The sequence below is a fragment of the Centrocercus urophasianus genome, unplaced genomic scaffold (genome assembly GCF_019232065.1).
Source record: "Centrocercus urophasianus isolate 14NV4802_14NV808 unplaced genomic scaffold, USGS_Curo_1.0 seq_10, whole genome shotgun sequence".
NCBI classification, from domain to species: domain Eukaryota; kingdom Metazoa; phylum Chordata; class Aves; order Galliformes; family Phasianidae; genus Centrocercus; species Centrocercus urophasianus.
This window is the reverse complement of record NW_024884142.1, coordinates 29,154,805-29,176,906: the sequence shown is the minus strand read 5'-3', so window position 1 is coordinate 29,176,906 and position 22,102 is coordinate 29,154,805. Positions and strand designations below refer to the sequence as shown.

The 22,102-nt window shown below is 41.0% G+C and overlaps 2 protein-coding genes across 4 annotated transcripts in view; one reads left to right on the top strand and one right to left on the bottom strand.

Moving 5' to 3' along the window:
* ANKRD6 (ankyrin repeat domain 6) overlaps positions 1 to 19,710 on the bottom strand; it is a 110,528-nt gene extending 90,818 nt beyond the window's left edge. For 2 of the 3 annotated variants that reach the window (XM_042817080.1, XM_042817097.1), the window contains exons 1-2: positions 19,650 to 19,710; positions 19,268 to 19,458 (exon numbers count right to left, since the gene is read on the bottom strand). The gene's annotated coding sequence lies outside the window, so the exon portion shown is untranslated. The remainder of the gene's footprint in view (positions 1 to 19,267; positions 19,459 to 19,649) is intronic. The other variant, XM_042817087.1, reaches the window with a different exon arrangement.
* Positions 10,774 to 22,102, top strand: part of RRAGD (Ras related GTP binding D) — a 31,205-nt gene continuing 19,876 nt past the window's right edge. The window contains exons 1-2 of the mRNA XM_042826027.1: positions 10,774 to 10,925; positions 19,261 to 20,073. Of these exons, the coding sequence (XP_042681961.1) occupies positions 10,774 to 10,925; positions 19,261 to 20,073 (965 nt within the window). The remainder of the gene's footprint in view (positions 10,926 to 19,260; positions 20,074 to 22,102) is intronic.

Genomic DNA, 22,102 nt, shown 5'->3' with positions numbered 1-22,102 from the left:
TACAGAGGAGAAGGATGTTTGTGAGTTTATACCAAGACTTGTAGGTCTTACGAGGCATTTGTGACTTTCTAATAAAAAGACACAGAAACTTAGACCTACAAATTTATATTTTCATCTTCTTAGGAAGAATTCTTCTTGCAAAGCTTCCTCCTTGCCTTCATGTATGTTGATTAAATAAGGGTCCTTTCAGAATGAGGATACACAGAAATTTGTGTCAAAAGTTTCAGAAGGTTTTACTGTCATTATAATGAGAAAGATATTGCTCCTGCTTGCTTCAATTGAAAGCTCACAAAAATCAATTATGAGATTGAAACAAAGTCTGCAGAACAGGAGCATGAAATTTCTTAATCAACTATTGGGCCTGGCATGTGAAAAATCCATACAGCAGAGTGCCAGACTCCTCTTGAAGAATATCTTCTCTGCACTTTCTGAGGACAGTCTGGCTCAGTATTAGAGACAAGAGACAAAATCTGGTTGGTATTCTGCTTTTCAGATTTATGAACTGAGGGGAACTGACTATCGTTAGTCAATTGTCTAAACTCCAAATTAAGAACTGGTGAACTGACTGGGGTTGGCCTCTTCTCCCATGTAACTAGCAATAGGACTGAGAGAGAATGGCCTCAAGTTGTGCCAGGGGAGGTTCAGGTTGGACATTAGGAAATACTTCTTCTCCGAGAGGGAGGTCAGGCACTGGAATGGGCTGCCCAGGGAGGTGGTGGAGTCACTGACCCTGGAGGTGCTCAAGAAATGTTTTGATGTTGTACTGAGGGACACGGTTTAGAGGGAAATATTGGTGATAGGTGGATACTTGTACTAGATGATCCTGGAGTCTTTTCCAACTTTGGTGATTCTATGATTAGTATTGCACAAGAAAGTGTGCCCAGTCATCTAACCTCTTTGCAGTGGTAAATATTAAAATGGGAAACAAATATAAGACAATAAACAACACTTTTTTTCCTAGATTGATGTAAGTCAGTGCCCTGTAATATAATAAAAGAAATGGACATGCAGAAAAACATTCCAATCCAAATTAATCTGTTGATTTAAAATATCAACAAGAAAACCAACGAAAATGCTTGTCCTGAAAGAGTTAATGTAACACCAAAGCTGAATAGCAAATCATAGGCCAGGAACTACCAGGATTAGTCAACAACTATTTCTAAGGGTGCGAACTTGCTCTTGGGTTCCAGTTCACAGCTTCTGCACAAAAGCACATTCCTACCTCTCCAGAGCTCTGCCCACTTCATTTAACCCGTATGCCACACAAGGCAGGTCTCCCACTGAGCACCACATACATGATCCTGTCTTGAAGATTTACATCACAGAATTATTTTCTTAGTTTTGTATACTTAATTTACTCTAAAGCCATAGGGAAAAAAAAACAAAACAAAACAACAACAAAAAAAAAAAACCAGGAAAAAAAAAAAAAAAACCAGAACAAAAACCCAACACACAAGTATCTAGCAGCTCTCCATGCTTCCACACTCTGTCCTGCTAATTGCCTATGCCAATGATCTGCAGGATTTGTATCAGGATATTTAAAACCACAGCACACACCTCCTCCACTACTTGAACTACAGCAGTAAGTGCTACTAGAAATAGGCATACAGGACAGTAGAAGTGGACTGGCCAGTGGTGAGTAACAAAGCAAGTTTATTGCCAAAGTGTACAAATATTTGCAGGACATGAGAGGAATGTTGGGAGTCTACCTTGTTTTTGGAGGAAGGGAGGAGAGAGGGAGGTGTTATTGAGCAGTGAGAAAAGATGTCTGCTGGCTGGTTCAGCATAAAGGAGAACAGGTTTGGCACTTTCTCAAAAGGAACATAGATGTAGATAAGACCGAGTCCTCAGCATGGGCTGAAGCAGTTTTCTATATCCATAAACTACAGAAAGGTTGCATATGCCTTTTTTCTGTAGCTATAATATAAAGCCTTGCTCAAAAATAAACAAAAACAAACAAATAAAAAAAAAAACAACCAACCAACCAAACAAAAAGCAAATGCATGTGTTAATGTAGCTGGGTTGAGGAATGGGAACTGAAAGCAAATACATGTCACCTTGCTTTTCCCACTTTGTAGAACTTACAAAAAAAATTTCAGTTTTACTTCTCACAGGCAGGAACGAAAGAAGAAACATCCAATGAGAAAGTCCTGAGTATCAATTTCTTTCAAAATTTAGAACGAATGTATTTACTCCTATACCTTTCCACTGCTTGGAATTGTACTGCTTTTAAGCAAAGAAAGAGCTTACACTGTTATGCACAAAGCAGACAGGCATTTGACTCTTCACTTTGTATCTGCAAATGTTAAGTAGATATCACCATGAAGTAGAATGCAAACATTTTAATAGGTTAGAGAATACTGCCTCTGATTTTTTTTTTTTTTCCTTCATAAATCAAGCCAGGAATTCTAAACCTATTCTCATTAATGCCCCCAGGTTCTCTGAAGACATGTGCTGACATGACAGCAGGATTTTTATCACTGTAGATTTCGGGGCGAGAAAGGAAGGGTTACACTTGAGAAAGCTGTTTCTGGGACAGAACACATGACAATGCTAGAAGTTTTTTGGTACAAGACTTCTGCTTCATCAAAATGTACTGAACTGAATATACCAGCAGGAGACATTTGCTGACTCAGATGTCACAACCTGTGAGTCCAGGAATAAGTTTAGTTTATGCAACAGACATTGCTTTCTGAAGACAGTCCCAATGCACGGGTAAACAATCTTGCTGATAGAAGCCTAACGACATATCTGCAAAAGGCTTCAGGCTGCACTGACCTGCCTCACACACACACACACTTTTGCTACACTTTCAAAATAGGATTAGCAAAACTGGAATTGTTTGCCAAGGTTTCAGTTCTTCCAAACTCTTTGACACTTAAATACTTCAGATACCAAGCATTAAGTAACATCCTAAAACCCTCAAAAACACACAGTATGCAATTGACTTCTTGAGGCAAGTCTCCTCCCACTCCCTCCAGCCCCAAACTTTCACTTAGGAATCTTTTTTTTCTCCAGTCAATCCGTCTGAACACTCATTATCTGCAGTTTTTACAGTCTGTACAATGCCAAAATTGACACATGATCTTGCCTAATGGAACACAGTTTATCCCAAAACTTGCATTAATTTTTCAACAATGAAAAAAAAAGGTTAAAATGCCCTTCTGAAGCACTACAGAGCCTTAATGCAGGGATACATTAGTTCCTTATAAGATACTGACTGCTTAAGCACTTAGATGTATACCTCCAATATAAAACACTGAGAAGAAACTGAGTATCCTGGCCAAGAAGGTATAGGTAGCCCTGCTTGGGGCTACTGGGCAAGATAACCTGCAGAGGTCCCTTCCAAGATAAGCAATTCTGTGATGCATCTAAAATATATCCATCAACTTACACAATACAGATTCATTATTTTTAGTTAACCACATAAAAGTAAATAAACCAGGTAGCTATGCAAGAAATCAGAAATTTATAGAAGTGTATTCATTTATTCTCATGACAGAACAAAGGTACAATCACCAGACAAACAAGAACCAGTCCAAATTGTCCCACACAAGTAACATGAACCACTTCCCACTCAATTGTTTCTGATTTAACTACTAAAGGAGAAACAGTACAAAAAGAGATGTAAACATGCATTTATTTTGTGTTAATCATTTTATTCGGTTGAGTGAAAAGATAGTAAGCCTTTCAATGACTACTTAGCTAACTAATAGGCAAACTGGTCCATACATGTGTATTGGCACATTTCCATGAGGAGATCTTGTCCTCTTACAGAGGAGAAAGACATGAACATTGACAATATCTTCAAGTACCTCTTCCACACACATCTGCACATACCCCACTTGACTCAGAGTAAGGCAATCTCATTGCAGCAAACAATTAAACCAGTAATTTCAGTAGGTATAAAGCTTGTTTTCCTTATAAACTGTGTTAATCCAAGGATGCTCAGATCTCTCACACAGGTTTTCATCAGTACAGACAAACACAGGGAGTTTAGAACATGGAAACCAGCCTCACACTCCATGATTCTGCTCTACTCATATATTCATTTTGGTTTTCAATGCATCAGCCTAATGGACTTCTGAATGAGAGCAATGATCCCGTACAACAGGGTTACACGTGCCTTTGTAGTTTCTGAAGGTTTCATTATTGAAACAAGAAGATAACAGAGGTAATGCAAAGAAGCAGGTGACTGAAACAGGATTTATCCCTTAAAATGCCAAGGCAGAATACTAGCATAGAAATTTTCCTGTGCTCAGAAATAAACTTCCCAACTACTATCTGAAGTATCAGTTCCCTCTTTTTAAGTCAGTGGATAACTTGCTTTGGTGAAGAAAAACACCTGTCAGGATAGTTGTCATGAAACAGGAAAAGCATACCTTCCAGAAAGTCTGTCAAAGCACATGGATGAGACTTGCAAATTACAGAGAGGGAATAACTGTCTGTTCTTTATGTCCTGTATCGGTCTGAAGGTTTTATGAAGCCTTTCTCACTGAATGCTTCAAACAACAGAAAAGAACAGCTTATCTTTACCCTCAGGTAGTTACAGAACATCAGTGGAAGGCAGATATCTAAAGTAATTAAAAAACAGGGTAGGATCAACAAGGTTGACAAGTCTGAGTATTTAACCATGGACTTGATTTCCTAGAGAAACAAGATTTCAGGGTTTGACATACTCACCATTACCAATAAATCAGCAGAGACAGAGAGAATGAGATGCCACACAGATACTGACATGCTCCAAGGTTTTCCAGAAAAACCACCATCAAGTACCTGCAGAAAGTAATCTTAATCCCACTATGAAGCTCTAATGCTATAGAAGAACTTTACATAGAACTTGCACAGCAAGCAGTAAAGCTCTTTTTTCTGGTCTTTTCTGGTGGATAGTCAAGATGCCCCCATAGCAGTACCTGTATAGGTGGGGTCTCTACGTAATCTCCATATTGGTCATGACAAACAATACATCTGAGGCCACGGCAGACAGAACTGAATGAGCCTTGGTGAATTGTGGACACGCTCTCTCTTTAAAGAGAAAATATTTGCAAAATTCTCAGAAGTACTTCAGAAGGCTGCTTCCCACCCTACACAGGTGTTCGGTGGTAGGAATCACAGTTTGGTAACAAGAGTCCAACTTACAAACTCTGCCCCAGAGCTCTTTTGTTCCGACCCTTTAACTGCCCTAGCCTTCCTCATTAGTTCTGGCAGAGTAAGGCTGTGCAGAGTAACGCTCTGTTACATTCCGTTCAACATCTGAATCATTAGGAATGTCTCCACATCAAGTTCAAAATAAACAACATCATGCATGTTTCTGTTCTACTCATCTTGCAAGCTAGGATCTCCATTAAATAATTAAACAGATGTCTGTTGACACAAGGCACTTTCAGGCAAAATAAGTGAAATTATTATAACTTCTCTCAATGCAGGCCGCAGATGAGTTAAGCATAACTCACCTTAAATACCACATTGCTCTGCTATGCATCTCTCAACATTCCTGCCAGTTGGACAAGTATACAAACAACAGAAGAAAGCGGGTATCTCAAAAGCTTGGATCTTGCATCAGGTGACTATAATGAGCACTGCATAAAGGTGTACTTTAGGTGATGTTACAAAAGACCGAGGAAAATGCCAGTGGTTTAGAGTGTATTCCTGCTATGCTTACTCCTACCAAAGGCCATTTGTCACACACATGCCATCTGCCGCACTGAAATGTGATATCCAATCTGGTACAACAAAAATCTCCTGTGGCAGCAGGCTTGTAGCACACAGAAAAAGTACCAGCACTCACAGACGAGCCATTTCAGGTGATTAAAATGACTCTTCGCTACAGAGATGGCTTCTTTAGGAAGCTTCTCCTCCTAGCAGAACAGAATCACAGCTGCTGCTGAAGACTCTGCCCTACACAAGTGACAAGTTCATAAAGCAAGTAGAAACTAGAAACATTTGTATCAAGAACAGTGAGTTAATAGTGCCACATTTACACACGTGTCCTCACTTCCCCCACTTTTCCCAGCACACACATGGGCCCCTGGGGAACCCAAAGAACTAGAAACTTCCCTTGCCTGGCAAGTCATTTCAGGAAACAGAGGTTGGGTTTAAAGAGACTCCGTCTCCTAGTGCTTATGGAGGTTTCCCACAGCTTGGAAGAAAGTAAAATCTGGAAAGGCTTTTACAGAAAGGCTTCTATGCTTCCATAACGTCGGGGCATCCTCCTGCAAGCCTCTCCTTGGTCAGCCACTGGTAGGAGCCGTGGAGGTGGAGAACACCACTGCGCACATTTCAATCTCCTTATGTTTCTAATTGCCCGCAACCAAAACCAGATGCATTAGTCTTATTTCAAGAATTAAAATGGACCACGTAGCTCAGTGTACCTGCTTTATAGTTAAGAAACATTTTGAAATTTTAGTATATCTGGGACCCCTTTGTACTATTACAAGGATCCAGCTTATGCAAGCTTGTATTATCATGTGGAGAATATCCACATTGCCTGCCCACAAAGGCTGCTCAGATCCTGAAGGGAAATGTAAAGTAAAAACTTAAAGAAAAATGGAATAACAGAGAAGGGAAAGTCCATGTTATAGAGGCTTCATATGTCTGAAACATGTTCCCAGAACAAGGCAGGATTTTCCTTCCAGCCTTCTGCTTCCCCTCATGAAGCTCAATACCCATGTCTTTCATTTTCCATGAGAGACACTTTCCAGACATATCTCAGTTTAATTCTTAGTACATATAGGGGGACCTGAACATACTAAGACTGAAAGGCAGAAAAATCCTACTAAGTGAAAGCAAAAAACAAACAAACAAAAAAACCAACAGCCACTACCAGACTGCCAGTTAAGAAGAGCAAAACACAGAAAAGAGGGTATGGAAAAAAACACAACACAGAGGGAGCTGGCTTTTAACAAGTCTCGGAGGAAGTCCTACAACAGCCATTGTGCAGAACACCTGCAAAAGCATGAGAGACACAGATCCTCCTCTGCTCTCTCACAAAACCTTTTGCAAATGTTTTTAAACTATCTTACATTCTCTTCACGGCTCATCTGTGTTCAAACTTGTGACTCGGAGTTCACAACCACTGCAAGGAGCACAACTAGCAAAACAGGAGGAGATTCGTAAAGAAACAGATCAAAGCAGACCAGACAATTCTTAAATCAAGGATGAGGGAGTACACCTAGGACAAAAGAGAAGAAAAAAAGAAAAAAAGAGAAAAAGAGAAAAAGAAAAAAAGAAAAAAAGAAAAAAAGAAAAAAAAAAAAAAAGGTGAAAAATACAGAGAAGCTCTTGAAAGTAGCAAAAGACAGAGTAATCTGGCATGGGAAAATGAGATGGCAATGCACCAGAGAAAAGGTTGAGAGGCATCTTCTTTACTTTAAAACCACAACCGTGGCCTAACAGGGCTAAAACACACTTTGACACTTCAGTGCAAGCAGTCACATGCCTGAGATTTTCTTCATCATGTTAACTACTCTTGTGATAGTAACACGTTAGAAAGAGTTTACAAGTAGTTTTCTACTGAACATTTTCCACCAAGAAAGCATATCAGCTTCTTTTGTAACATATGTTATTTTAGTCAGGCTATCTGCACGTCAATACACTCAGCCTATTGTTTCAACAGCAGTGCAGACCTGCATTATATAAATTGCCCAATATCATATCATCTTGGCTACAGATTTCATTTCTTGGGATATGAGACTTCAGTGAAAATCATTATACAGTGAGACAGGGAAACCCAATCCATGGTTTCTTTGTTTTTTTTTTTTGTTGGTGGTGGTTTTTTGTTTTGTGTGTGCATTACTATTATTATTTTTTATTTTAAGTGTAAGCCTACTACATTTCTTTCTGGGAAGATGTTTTTCACACAGAGCCAAGTTCTTTGAGTATTATTCACATGGACATAATCACTGGATTAAGTGAGATTTGATTAAATCAGCTTTCGATCTGGTACAGCAAAACAACAAAATACAGCACTAAATTAATTTTTAAAAACCTTTGATAATATGCACACCTCTTTAAAATATCTAATAATGTAAAGTCTAGTTGAAAGTTTTGTTTTCCTGGTCTCTTTCTGAGGGTTAATCAGTAAACTAAAATTGTGCTATACACAAGTTGTTGATAATGTCCTGTCTATAGGCAATACTATTATTCATGTATAAAACAATGGATTTTTGTTAAGAGTAATTATTTCGGTGTCATTTAATTCTTAATTTTAAATTAAGCAAGGCCTGAATATTTCATTTACAGAGCATATGAGGTGTGGTGGGTTTTTTAAAATGCTACATGGTGAAATCTGCTTATTTTTACATTGTAAGCATTTTTGTGCTATCCTGTTTTTCTTGAATGACCATGTACATTTGGAGAACTAGTAAGTGTAAGATACACAGACCAGAGAAACTGCTCTGCTGGCAAAGAGGAGTGAATATGCATGTATATTGCTTTAAAATATAAAGCATGGGAACTAATAAACTATGGGATTGTTTGTTTGTTTCTTAAGTATAAAGCACAGACATGCTACAGTTACCTGCCTGCTTTATTTAAAATAAATAAACTAAGTTATTGAAAACAATCAGACTGAGACACTACCTTTATGGTTAACGTGTTTCAAAATCTTAGTACTTTGGAGAAAATAATAGGAAATAACCCCACAGAATTATATGAGAATCCATTCCCTTAATATAAAACATTGCAGCACATAACACAGCTGGGGCCAGCCTAGAGAAGAGAGGGCTCCAGGGGGACCTTATAGTGGCCCTCCAGTTCATGAAGGAAAGGTGGGGAGGGGCTTTTTGTAAGGGCATGTAGTGACAGGACAAGAGGAAATGGCTTTAAACTGGAAGAGGGCAGATTCAGATTAGATACTAGGAAGAAATTTTTTACTGAGAGCGGTGAGACACTGGAACAGGTTGCCCAGTGAAGCTGTGGATGTCCTTCCTACATTAGAATCATTGAAGTCCAGGGTTGGATGGGGCTTTAAGCAACCTGGTCTAGAGGGAGGTGTCCCTGTCTATAGTGGAGGGGTTGGAACTACATGATCCAACCCAAACCATTCTATGATTCTATGATTGTAATTGTGTGAAATCCCTCCATATTTCTATCATCTACATTGCTAACCCCCCAGCTTAGCTTACAAGAAAAGCCAATTCAGAGCGTTTTATTCACCAAAGCAGAGCAAACATGTCTTTTATGAGCACTATGGAGGCATTAAAGACACCGAAACATTACCATTTCAGTGACACTATTAGTTCCATCTCAGAGAAACAGAAGTAGATCCCAGGATAAATGGGCTTTACTTCGCAACCTTATGACTAAGCTTCAGCTCAGTCAAGGGAAGAGGTTCTTCATTTCAAGTCATGAGATGGAGAAAAAAAAAAAAATGAACATTCAAAATGTTGTGGGTTTCTTTTTGATTTTAGTCTGCCCAGTTCTACAGAAACACCACTACCTGTTTTCTTGATTTGTCTGGGAGCTGCCATGATGGGCTCATCCCATGTAATTACACTCAGACACTTGTTGGATGTGCAAAACCACGTAGGATGGGTAAATAAATTCATAGTAATACAGTATTTCAAAAACAATTATTAACAGCTAGAAATACAGGCATCCAAATTCTAGATGCTGGATTTTGAATAAAATATGCTTCTAGCTTCCACACCAAGTACTCCACTTTGAGGATTAAAAACAAAAAGAAGAAAAACCTGACATAGCTCTAATAACTGAAGCTGCAGCATCCTCATTTGTATGTCTGCAGTTGCTAGACATTAAAGAATAGATTATCTGAAAGAGTAATGGAGTGCAGAAGCCAGAAATCTGATTCCAGACTTCTTAAGCACATGTGTTGGTGGACAGATAAGAGGGAACTGGGAGAAGCTAGAAAAAAAAGCTGATTCAGGTTTTTTTGTTTGTTTTTGTTTAAAGTTACTTCTGTAAGCACAAAGTGAATCTGGGAATTCTTTTTCTAAAAATAGTTTCTTTTCAGTTAAAGAAATTCTCTCAAAGACTGTATACCTGAGATTGTAAATACCATTTAGTGCCAATTTACTGATGTTGAATGCTATGTGATGCACACACTCACACTGATCTTTTAATTTTGCCATCCACTTTTTTAATGTTAGGTCCCCGTCTTACTTTCAAATCCTCATTTCAAAATCCCAATTGAGAAAAGGACTGGATACCTTCTGAGCAAGCAGAGGAGGCTGCACATAAAAATGGTCAACCTGATTTGAAAAGAAGGAAAAATAAGGATTAGAGATGATTTACTCTAAAGAATTTGCATTTGAGATCTGTCAAGCAATTTCACCAAGGAACTTAGGATGGAATTTGTGGGAATTGAATTTTGACTAAAATTTAATCCCAAAATAGCATACTCAAAGTAAGCTGGGATGTGTTTGTAATGTAGACTAGTTACAGCTGAATGCTGATTGTTTGGACACAAGAAAAATGCCCAAAGTTAACGGTCTGAAATGATTTCAAACTGAAAGAGGAGAGATGTAGATCAAATATAACAACATAAAAAGTGGGTTTTTTTTTTTATTTTTTTCTTTCTTTACTATGAAGGTAGGGAGGTTGTTCAGAGAGGTGGTTGATGCTCCATACCTGGTGACATCCAAGGTCAGGCTGAACTCGACTCTGAGCAACCTGATCTGGCTGTGGGCATCCCTGTTCATTGCAGGGGAGTTGACCCACATGACTTTTAAAGATTCCCTCCAACTAAACTACTCCATGATAAACCACATTGGCAATGAGTTTGCACCACTGATGTAAAGCTGTCCTCAAGCCATGGTAAACTTTGTCTGGCCTGCATACAGTAAGCATACATACAGTAAGACAAGCCTCAATGGACATGCTACATTTGAGGGTCAAGCAGTTCTCCTGCTGCACTTAGAGAAATTCACCTCCTCTCTGCCTTCACCTGCACCTCAGTCAACAAGGTGAGAGCAAGAGCCAGGCACTGAAGGCTGGAAGCTCCACAGCAGCTCGTGAACATGAGCAGTTGGAACAGTGTCCATTTTACCATTTATTTAATTCCGTTTTTGAAATCTGCCCCCTCAAAGGCTTCAGATCAAAGGCTGCTTTAAAAAAATAAATCTCGGTATTACAGGAACTAAGCAGCTAAGGGACAACAGGGAAAATCCTTATCTGCATAAAGAAACAACTAGAAGAGATAAAATGAATGGTACAAAGAAGTAGTCCGTCATTATAATGGAGGGACATTACTCATGCAGCCCCACAGCCATCTGCACTGTGAATACATTGTGTTCAATATACTCCCTAATGAATCCCAGTGGGGTGACTGAGAAAAATTACAAGAGTTAAGTGACAAATTTTGCTGGTAATACTAAGCTACTGAGGATGAAGGCAAGTGTTGATTGCTAAGAGATACAGAAGGACTTAATGACAACCAATAACTAACCAGTAAAAATGTGGGTGAAATTCAATACAATTTAAATATAGACTGATATTCATGGCAAGAAGAAACACCTCGACTTCATATGCATAATGATGGGCTCTGAATGACTTGAAAATGAGATTTCAGTTTTTTAATAGCTCACTCTACAAAAGCACAGTCAACAGAGCAATGTAGCAATTATTACAGCAGAGAATGAAATCAAAACCATCTTTGTTCAGCAGTGTAAAATGTTGAACTGCACCCTGAAACTTGTAAACAACTCGCACTCCCTTTTCTGAGAAAAGAATAAGCAAAACTAGAAGTTATAAGGAAGTATAACACAGACAGTAAAAGGCCAGACATAATTTCCATTTGAGGAATAATTAAGCAGAGGAAAATCAGCTCAGAGAATACATGAAGGCATCAGGTGAAACCAGCCATTGTCAGGCTCAAAACAGAGCCACTTCTCATCTTTTTCCTCATACAGAACAACTTCTCCCAGTCTATTTCCTACTCGTACTCCCTCCTCACTGACACATGAACCTTAAATGAGGAAAAGGAGTTAAGGAAAAGACACATCATCCTTCCCTGTAGTAAAATGCACCCACATAACGCAGGCCACTGAGGTGCCCAGCTAAAACTCTGAGGCAGTTTTGTTGGACCTGCAGGCAGTTGACCTGCTGAGCCACTGGCCTCCGGACAAAAAGAACCAAAAGAAATCTCTGGAGATGGACAGTCCTGTCCTAACAGCAAATGAAGGAGGCTGCACTCTCCCTACCTTCAGGTTGACTGAAATAACCTGATTTCTGAGAATGGCTACATAGAGAAACAGCCAGCACTTGCAGTCTGTTCTTCCAAGTTACGGCAAAAGCACTGTATCCTACTTCAGTTTTTGGAGGCTGTTCTGCTAGGAATAAAAAAGGGCTGTTCTGCCTTGCCCCAGCCCAGCCTTGCCTTGCCAAGCCTGACTGTCACTCACTGTCTGTACACACAGGCATCCTCATTTACTCATATCAGGGCATCAGAAAGTGAAGCGGATTTCAACCTCAGCCAGTGCTTGCGAGGTGAGGATTTCTTATAGCTGGGCCTCTCCAAGCTGATTAAGTGTAATCGTACAGTGAACAAAAGGATCCGACTTACAGCTGATTACTCACTAATAAAATACTGTACTGTGAATTCACAGCTCAGCTTATCCCATACTGAAATCTCCCATTTGTATCAATAGACCTGAACTGTAGTTGAACTGATGCAGGGCACTCGAGCACACAGCAGCTGTTCCTGGAAGAAACTTGCCTGCCTTTGAAAGAAATCAGCATGCATTACAGCTGGAGTACAACCTCCTGTGTTGAAGGTTAAACCTACCTGTTCCAAGGGCTATGACACGATTCTCCACAACCTCCTTCCAGGAGAATTCCTGACACAACTCTGACTAGGCCAGAAGCTAGAATTCAGCATGTCTTAGACTATCCAAACCCATGAAAGAAGTGAATATTGCAGGTACTATAACAACAGGATAGCAGGAAAGAAGCCTTTTAACTACTTCTTGCCAAAGAGCTTTTTCCACACCATCAATTTTTTGGGTCAGACACTCTCATATTTGCCTGTAGGGCACCACATGACAGCACGTAAGAATGATAAGATGCTACCTGTCTAAATATAGCATTTATTATTATGTTTCCTAGCTACCTTCAGATGCTGAAATAAAAAAACAAACAAGCTGGTTGGCAGCAGCTGCTATGATGTCTGCCTTCCACTCAGTCATCAGGTAGCATTCAATGAAAAAATGTGCCACTGAGACAGTACTTCAGTGGTACTGCTGCCAACAGAAAATCTATCCAAACTTGAGCTTCCAAACATGCAAATCTTAGATCTTGGGACTAGACAAAGGTTTAACTGACAGTATTAATGAAAATGGAAGAATGTGAAGATTTTAAACCAATACCAATCGAGAGAGAAAAAAAAAAAAAAAAGAGACAGCACAGGAAAAGAGCGTAACCTGATTTTATACAGAAGCTGCAAAAAACTATGACAAAAAATATCCTTGCAAAGATTCAGACGCTGCTATCAAGTCTGAAAAAGACAAAGGGATAAGAATGCACTGCTCTTTCAACATCTGGATTTAAACCAGAACAATAATGTCAATGAAAGACTGCAGATGGCAGGTGGATAATTCCACAGTCTCTAACTGCCCCAAATCCTTTCTGAAGGTTTCAGCCAGACATAGTCTAATAGCAAAAGTGGTCAGAAAGAAAACAACAGAAAATTACTCGTGTAAAGGAGTCTGAGCAGGCTACAGTTTCTGCAGGTATAGTACACACATAAACAGCAAACTCTTAATAAAATATACCTGAAATTATTCATTGCAATCATTGTTAAAAAATTCACTCAAATCCTGAGATGACATGTGACTACCACATACGGCCACTTGTTTTTGTAAGAAACAGACACAAAGATGGCACTGTCTGAACACTATTGAAGCTGACCTATCTGAAACAACGTAAGGGATTTTGACTCAGAAGCAATCAGCACAATAGGATGGTAGCTGTTAAGATGTCTCATTGCAGATGCCAATAAAATCAAAAGAAAATTTCTGCCACGAAATTCAGAAGTTCAAACAACTGCTTAGTTCTGTGCTGGGACTCTGTAGATAAGTTGTTATAGGTGTAATGGGCTTGCATGATCTCACAGAAGAGTACAACTACCACACCTGTAAAGCCACATGCTTCGGCCAGCAGCTTCAACTCAGGCTTAAAGTAATCAGCATCTCAAACTGCGGAAGAATTATTATCCTGCTGCAATGTGCACACAGTGATGCACATCTTCACAGAATTAATTTCCATCAAACCCAGATGTATTTTTCAGAATGCAGATGAAAATGCTTTTGTCCTTTTCTATGTCAGGTCCTACATCCAAAAAATTTATCTTCACCATCTCACTTCACAAGAGCAGATGGTGCTTAGATGTGGAGGAAGGCAAGTCAGGAGAGACAAAGGGGAAGTAAGGAATATGCCCTCCGAAGAAGCTTGGCTTAAATCAGGGTTTAAACAAGATAAGACTTCATGATTTGAAGAGTACTTAAAATACATATTTGATCACAGCACAATTTAAAAAGTCTTGTCTTTCTTGACACTGGGCCAAATAATTACTTTTCTTTTTCTCCAGGGCTGAGGCAGACCAACACTCAGTGTGTCACCCCACACCTACTCCAGAGCCGTGACTTCCTCTGCCCTCAAGCATCTGCAACATCCACACTAACTGCTGCTCTCAGAATCTTCCTTTTGACTCCAAGGACCCTGAACTTGCCTGAAGCATCTTTGATATGAGGAAAGGCTGAATAACCTGGGTCTGTTCAGCCTGGGGAAGACTAAGGAGGAATCTGATTAATATTTATAAATATCTAAAGGGAGGTGGGAGGTAAATGGACAAGGCTGGGCTCTTCTCGGTGGTGCACAGCAATAGGACAAGAAGTAATGGCCTAAAAATTGAACACAGGAAGTTCCATACAAACATGCAGAAGAACACCTTTACAGTAAGGGTGATGGAGCACTGGAACAGGCTGCCTAGAGAGGTTGTGGAGTCTCCTCCTAAGGAGATACTAAGAACTGTCTTGATGCCTACCTGTGCAACCTTATTGTAGGGTACTTGATTTGGCAGGGGGTTGGACTCAACAATCTCTTGAGGTCTCTTCCAACCCCTGCAACTCTGTGATTCTGTGAATTTCATGCAACACACGGTGGGATCACTGACAAGGATCTATGGGAACAAAGTGAAGTAGTGGAGGATCAACGTAACTTGTCCACAACCTTGTACCATCATACGAGCTAGTGTACAATCATGTCCACGATAGTGCATCAAGAGTATACTGCTAAGGATAGCAGTGCACCCAGATAATGTAAGAATCCACACTGCCATGCAGTATTAACTACACCACCCAATGCATACCCACTGAGCCCAACAGCATTGCTTCTATAGGGCAGCTTCCTCTTTCAACACACAGCTCAACTAGTAGTAGTAACGTTCAGGGTTCTTTTCAATCAATAAAGTAACATTAACGTTTCATTTATTAAATACTAAAAAACAGAAACCTAATAACAGGTGTTATGTGAAAACACCTGTATGGCCAGATCAGCGCCAACATGAGCACAGACAAACCACTGTCATACAGACTACAACTTGTAGAGAAGCAGTATATTCAGAACAGCCAACATGTATGCATTTGAAAGCTATGCAATAGATAAGCCAGGAAATTCACACATTTATTCCAACTCTTCCTAATTTTTGAGCACCTACCTTCACAGCCCAATACTCTTTTGGATGATAAAACAAATATGGACTAGAGGAGAAGAAAAAAAATTAGAAAGAAGTCATAACACGTAATTCAGCAAGGCTTCCTCTCATTACACATGTGTTAATAAGAAAATTACATGGACAACTGATTTTTTTTTATTTACTCTCAGTTAAAGAATTAATCTTTACACTGAAATATCTATTGACCCTCTCTGTTGGAGAGGGTCCAGAGAAGGGCCATGAACATGATCAGGGGACTGGAGCACCTCCCCTATGAAGACAGGCTGAGGGAGCTGGGCTTGTTCAGCCTGGAGAAAAGAAGGCTGCAGGGTGACCCCATTGCAACCTTTCAATACCTAAAGGGAGCCTACAAACAGGAGGGGAATCAACTCTTTGAAAGGGTTGATAACTGCAGGACAAGGGGAAATGGCTTGAAGTTGAAGGAGGGGAGATTTAGGTTGGATGCCAGGGGAAGTTATTTACAGAGAGAGTGGTGAGGTGCTGGAACAGGCTGCCCAGAGAGGTTGTGGATGCCTCATCCCTGGAGGTCTTCAAGACCAGGTTGGATGGGGCCCTGTGCAGCCTGGTCTGGTATTAAATGTGGAGGTTGGTGTCCCTGCATGTGGCAGGGGGGTTGGAGATTCATGATCCTTGAGGTCCTTTCCAGCGCTGGCCATTCTGTGATTCAGTGATTTACAAGCTATACTCACATAATTCATGGTTGGATAAGTACGGATGACAACATCAATTTTAATAACCCTTTTCCATCAATCTATCTCAAAAAATACAGATAAAATAGACAAACAACTTAAGTGCGAGAACTTAAGAGTCAGAAACAGAGGTCCTACAGCGTGATCAGAGCTTGAAGAGCTCTGATTATAAAATAATGAATTAAAATCAATGAAATGTTACGAGTTGCAATTTAAATCAAAACTCATCTCTGCTTGTATTGCTCCTAAATAATCACACCTTGTACCATAAAGCACATTATTACCTACTACCTGTCAAGCACAGCTTAGTTTACAACGTGTAGAAAATAAAGCTGTAATTGGAATTCATGTATATTTAAAGTTTACTTAATTAGCACTGTATAATACTTAGAATTTTAATTTTTGTAATAAGTAAATTTGAACTTGAAACAGGAATTTTTAAGAAATCACTTCATTACTGTAAGGCCTTTAGTAATTAGCTCATATATAATTATTTGTTTGAATTAGAATAGTCAGAAATTAAAGTATTTTTTCTGATTGAAGCATTAGGATGAAAAAAGCCTTTGGTTCAATTTCAACAAAACATCCCAACTAAATTTTCAGCAAGACACTAAAACCATAGTTACTTTAAAAATATTTATCATTAAACTGGTGGCTGAATTTATTTTTCCAAAGTGATGCACTTCTGGCAAATAACCCATGACTGCAATCAGAACATAACATTCTATAATGTGCAGATGAGGGCTTTTCACAATTAGTGATTTTTGCCTCTGCCAGTGCTTAGAAACATTATGTCTTTGAACTCCTTTAACTAACTCTAGTAAAAACAAAAAAATTCAGCAAGTACCCCTTCAATCTATTACCACTAATATCTGAGATGTTCTGGAGTAAACTGAGAGACCTCTAAAGAATTAAATACTAAGAGCAACTGCAGCTGCCAGAGATACCGAGATTTTATTTCTGCTTTACCTCATGTAAATCACTAATCCAGATGATAATCTGAGTTTTGCTTAAAAACTTTTCTATCTAACATGCTGCTCTGTTGAAGAATGATTTCTAAGGAAAATAATAGCAACAAGGAGCTAAAATGACTTATTTCCCACCCACCCCTCTTTTTTTTTTTTTTTTTTTTTTTTTTTGCCTGAAGCAATTACAATTTATTAATGTCTCGTACAAATATCTTTCTAGGTCTGTCTTGCATGTGAAATATGGTACTTCATTTGTAGTTTTAAATAAAGTACTTCCTCTGCTGACATGTTAGACCGATGCATCACTAAGAAAAGATATGACTGTGAGTTCTCTGCATGTTTATCATAAGTCCTGTCTGCTGAGGAAAAAGAGGAATTGCAAGCCTGAAGCTAATGGAAGTAAATAAAACACTGCTGTCAAATGATGTAAGCAATTTAAGAACCTAAAAGTGTTTTACAAACATTCTTTGTTATGTCATCTGTCCAAACAGATAAATATTGTTGGTCCTATTACACAAATATAGAGAGTAAGGGGCAGGAAGGTTTCTTCTTACATGACAAGATGACTCACTGGCAAAGTCAAGCAAAGGTGAAGGTAAAGATAAATGGAGAAATACAACTCAGTGCTTAATCACTGTTACCATACCCTACAAGTACCTCAGTAATTAAAATATCATTCATCTAATCAAGTGCAAGAGAATATAAGATCAACAGTGTGAACTCCAGAACATGCCACCTCGGACAGGGCATGATCCTAAGCCATGTGCTGCAGGTTCACTACATCAGCATACATCAAATCAACACTCTCACCATTTCTGTTCCCAAAAAAACTGTACAAAAACCTTACAGGAAAGATCCTGCATGATCAAGAGGTCGGTCACTTTACTTCTACCGATCCTTTACTGATTGTTTTATTTCTAGTGCTCAAAGCCCGTCTCCAATGTGAGACTGAAAGCACAGCGTAGGTGAATATCAAGAAGCAGAGGAAAGGAAAAACCAATCCCAGCTGAGTACCGTCACAAAGTCACTTTTAATTTGATTGAAGTTTCTTTTCACACAAACTACTGGGTGAGAATTAAGGTGAGTGCTGCTGTTACAGGATTCCCATCCGCTCCTGCCAGGGGCAATGGGCCTCACTGGCAGAAGCAGGCGTGCAGCACCCAGTATCTATGTGGGCTGCACTGACCTCAAGCTCCTACTGAAATCTAAAGGCAGGTGTTTAAAACATGATGCAGCTAGCCCACAGTATAGCTGCTACATTCAGTGGATGTAACTGATATTTTCTACTCAGAAATTATTACTAAATTCTGAGTTACCATCACCATGCCATTCCATCTGCACTGTAACTGATGATTGGAAATGCAATTGTACATCTCCAGAAACAGCATGTTACCCAAGTAACCAGGGAATGATGATTACAAAACATTTTGGCAGGCTTGAGCTCCAATTAAGTTGTTACAAAAACTTCCTGCACACCTGGACATATCACACCGAAAGCAAACAAGTTAGGTAAATAACATTCTCCTGTGAATAAAGCCATGCATTCTACCTACCCTACTATGGGATTTGGACCATGCCTAGCCAGTGCCACAAAATCATTCAGTCCTGGATACATTTTGCATCTTTGAACAGAGAAGGACTGATCTTCCCAGTGGGTTCCTGCTTTAACATGAGGAAGACATTTTAAGTCCATTCAATAACTCCAAGAAGGGGGGGGGGGGGAGTGTGGAATCCACCCCTCTACCTGCCTCTGGGGCATCTCGGATACCTCTCAGTGCTCTCCTTAAGCATGAAAGGTATTCAGCAGCCGATCAATGTGCCCTTTGGATCACGCACACTCTAGAAACCCCAAACATAAACCCAAATAAGTGCAAAAATAAAAGCGTAGAGAGCTCCTATGTTCCCGCTGTAGCACGCACCTTACGGCAGGGCACGATGCACGCTGCACTTTATCGAGGTTTGCGATAGCGGGACCCGCAGTCGGCCCCTACTCACAGAGCAGCCCCAAGCTCGCAGCGCTCCCGTGGAAATCTCCGTCGAAGTTTTCAGGTGATGTCAACAACAGGAAGGACGACTTCGAGCCAGGTTTCCATTTCTCATCAGCCGCTGCCTTAGAAGTTGGGAGGAGAGCGGGTTTACACCAAACCCGACGCGGGCTCCGGCACCCCACCCCTTTCCCCGAGCTGGGCTTCCCCTTCTCCTACCGGGGGCCGCGGTACGCAACGCTTTCATCACGCGGACATCGGCCCCCGTTCCGCGGGGCTCACGCCCCTACGAGCGCTCTTCCCACGGCCCCCTCACCTCCGTGCCGCCGGGCTGTGGCTCCCGGACTCGGCTCCGCGCTGCAGTCCGCGCCCGGGACGAGCCCCACCACCTCCGCCGCCAGCCCGCCCGCCCGCTCGCCTCGGAGGTGGTGCCGGCGAGCCGTGTCCGCTGCGACGGCGACACCCAGCGGCGGCGCCCCGCCGGCCCGACCCGGCCGAGGAGAGGGGAGCGGTCAGCGGGGAGTCGCCGCGCAGAGCTGCCGGGCCGCTGCCGCCGCGGTGCCCTCGCGGTGTTCCAGTGCAGAGACGTGGAGGGCGGCGAGTCGCTCGGCAGCCCTACCTGGTGCGGGCCGGGCAGGTCGGAGAGAGAAGCGTGAGGCCGGGAAAGGGCGGGCTGGTATGGAGCCAGAGTCTCGACGCGGTCTTGAGGTGCTCTCCCTGAATGCAGGCTCTTCTGCAAGGTAGTCGTAGAGACAGAGAAGCCCAAGTCGTGCTAGAGTACCGAACGCAGATGAGCCAGGTGCTCTTCCAGCCAGCAGGCTTCCAGGGCTGGGCTGAAGTCTGAGAGCCCGGGGGAGAGCTTGCTGCACCTGAGCACCGCATCACCCAGCCTTCTCTTCACTGCAGGGCCCTTTGGTGCACCTCAGCCATATGTCTGTGTGGGCATTCATGTGTCTAAATCAGTAATTCACAAACTGGCAGGAAGGTAAGTTAGACAGGAACATCTTTGAACAGAACAGGAGAAAGGGGTTGGTGCGAGTAGGCAAAGTAGCATAACAGAGGAAGGATCCAAAGAAAGAGAAAACAGAGCAACACAGTTCCTAATGCAGAGATACTGTGGGCATTTTGGTGCAAAGTCCTCTTCCTCTGCCAGGAGGCATTCTCAGGATGATGGCCTGAATGAAGCAAACATCAAAGCATCACAGGCACTAAAACTTGCAATGAATATATACTTGTGAATGGTTTGTACCAATCCCAACATAATGCCCCCGTCTAATACATTGTTCATGAAACAGTTATGATGGTATTCATATTCTGTGCCAGTATTCACACCAATTCTTGCTTCTCAATGTTCTATAGATTCACTGACTCTATAGCTTGGTCAGGATTACTGTGCTAGTCCAAAGCCTGACAGTGTTACAGAAATCAGAATATAATTGCTGAAATGCACAAAAGTAGGCTGTGATTGCTTACGCTACAGCTTTGGTTCCTCATTCCCATATTCAGTCTAGGCCTTCTCTGTGGGAACTTTGTTGATACTGTGTAAAATTCTGATACGGGAACAGAAGTATTGGTGCAAGTAACAGTTAAGCTGTGTGTTAAGTAAGTTCCACATGTGCAAATTCTTGCAGGAGAACTTTGATGGTTATAATTGAGAAACAAGATATTAACACATTGCAGGAAAAAAAAAAAGGTTTCCCTGGCATTGATCTACAAGCCATCTGATGGGAGTTTTTCCCCTTTAAAGAAGCAGGATGAGACGCTGTCCTGATCCCACAAACCTCGATGTGGGTGGGCCCCTTGAATATGGCAATGTCAGCAAGAATACACCTGTGCTCAGTTGTCGTTAACCTCTTTCATCCAGAGAGTCAGCTTTGTGTTCTCTTTTCTAGTTTTGTTTTCTATCAGGAAGAGAATGTCATGAGGAATTCCCTTGCTTGCCTGAAACAGAAAATATTTGTCGTGTCTGTGAAATGTAACTCCCTCTGAAGCAGTCCACTCACATGCAATATCTTACACAGTGTGTATTCAAAGACTTAGACCCATGTCCACTTTCCCCTACCAGCAGTCTGTGAGTGCAGGCATGGCAGTGCTTCATTGTGTGCAGCAGGCTTGGGAGTTAAATGATCTGATGAAAGAAGAAAAGAGATTAAAAAGAAAGAGAAAAGGGGGAAAAGGAGAAAAAGAGAAAAAAAAAGAAAAGATGAAATGTGGAGGGGATAGAGCAACGTGGTGGTAAAGGGACAGAGGATAAACAAGTCCTGAAGTTCAAACAGAGCCCAGGACTGATTATATTGCCGAGAGGTTGGCAGAAATGCTTCAAGCTCCACTCAAAGAAATCTACCTGGAGTTGAGCATGGCATTTAGAAGGCTCTAAACCTGAAGCTGTAGTCAAACAAATGGTCACTGGCTTCAGCACTGTGGGAAGTGTGCTGTAATCAGTGCTGTCCTACCTCAGCTTCCACGCCTTCATTTGGTATTTCAGTATCTCCAAATTATTATCTGTGACTGCTGCTGTTTCACAGCCCTTTGTGTAAAAGAAATCTGATACAGTCAGCCAGGCCATGGGCAAGCCCTGCTTTCCCTGATCAGCTTTGAAACCAGCTGCCCTTCCTGTGCAGATGTGATCTGTGGCATGCAAGACAGACAGGCCTTTATTACCAACACGGAAACTTTCCTTCTGTTTCTATCAGGGGTTTTCAACAGATTGGTGTCTCCAAGGGCTGTTCCAAGACAGAAACAATACTGGTGTACGTTCCTGCTCTACAT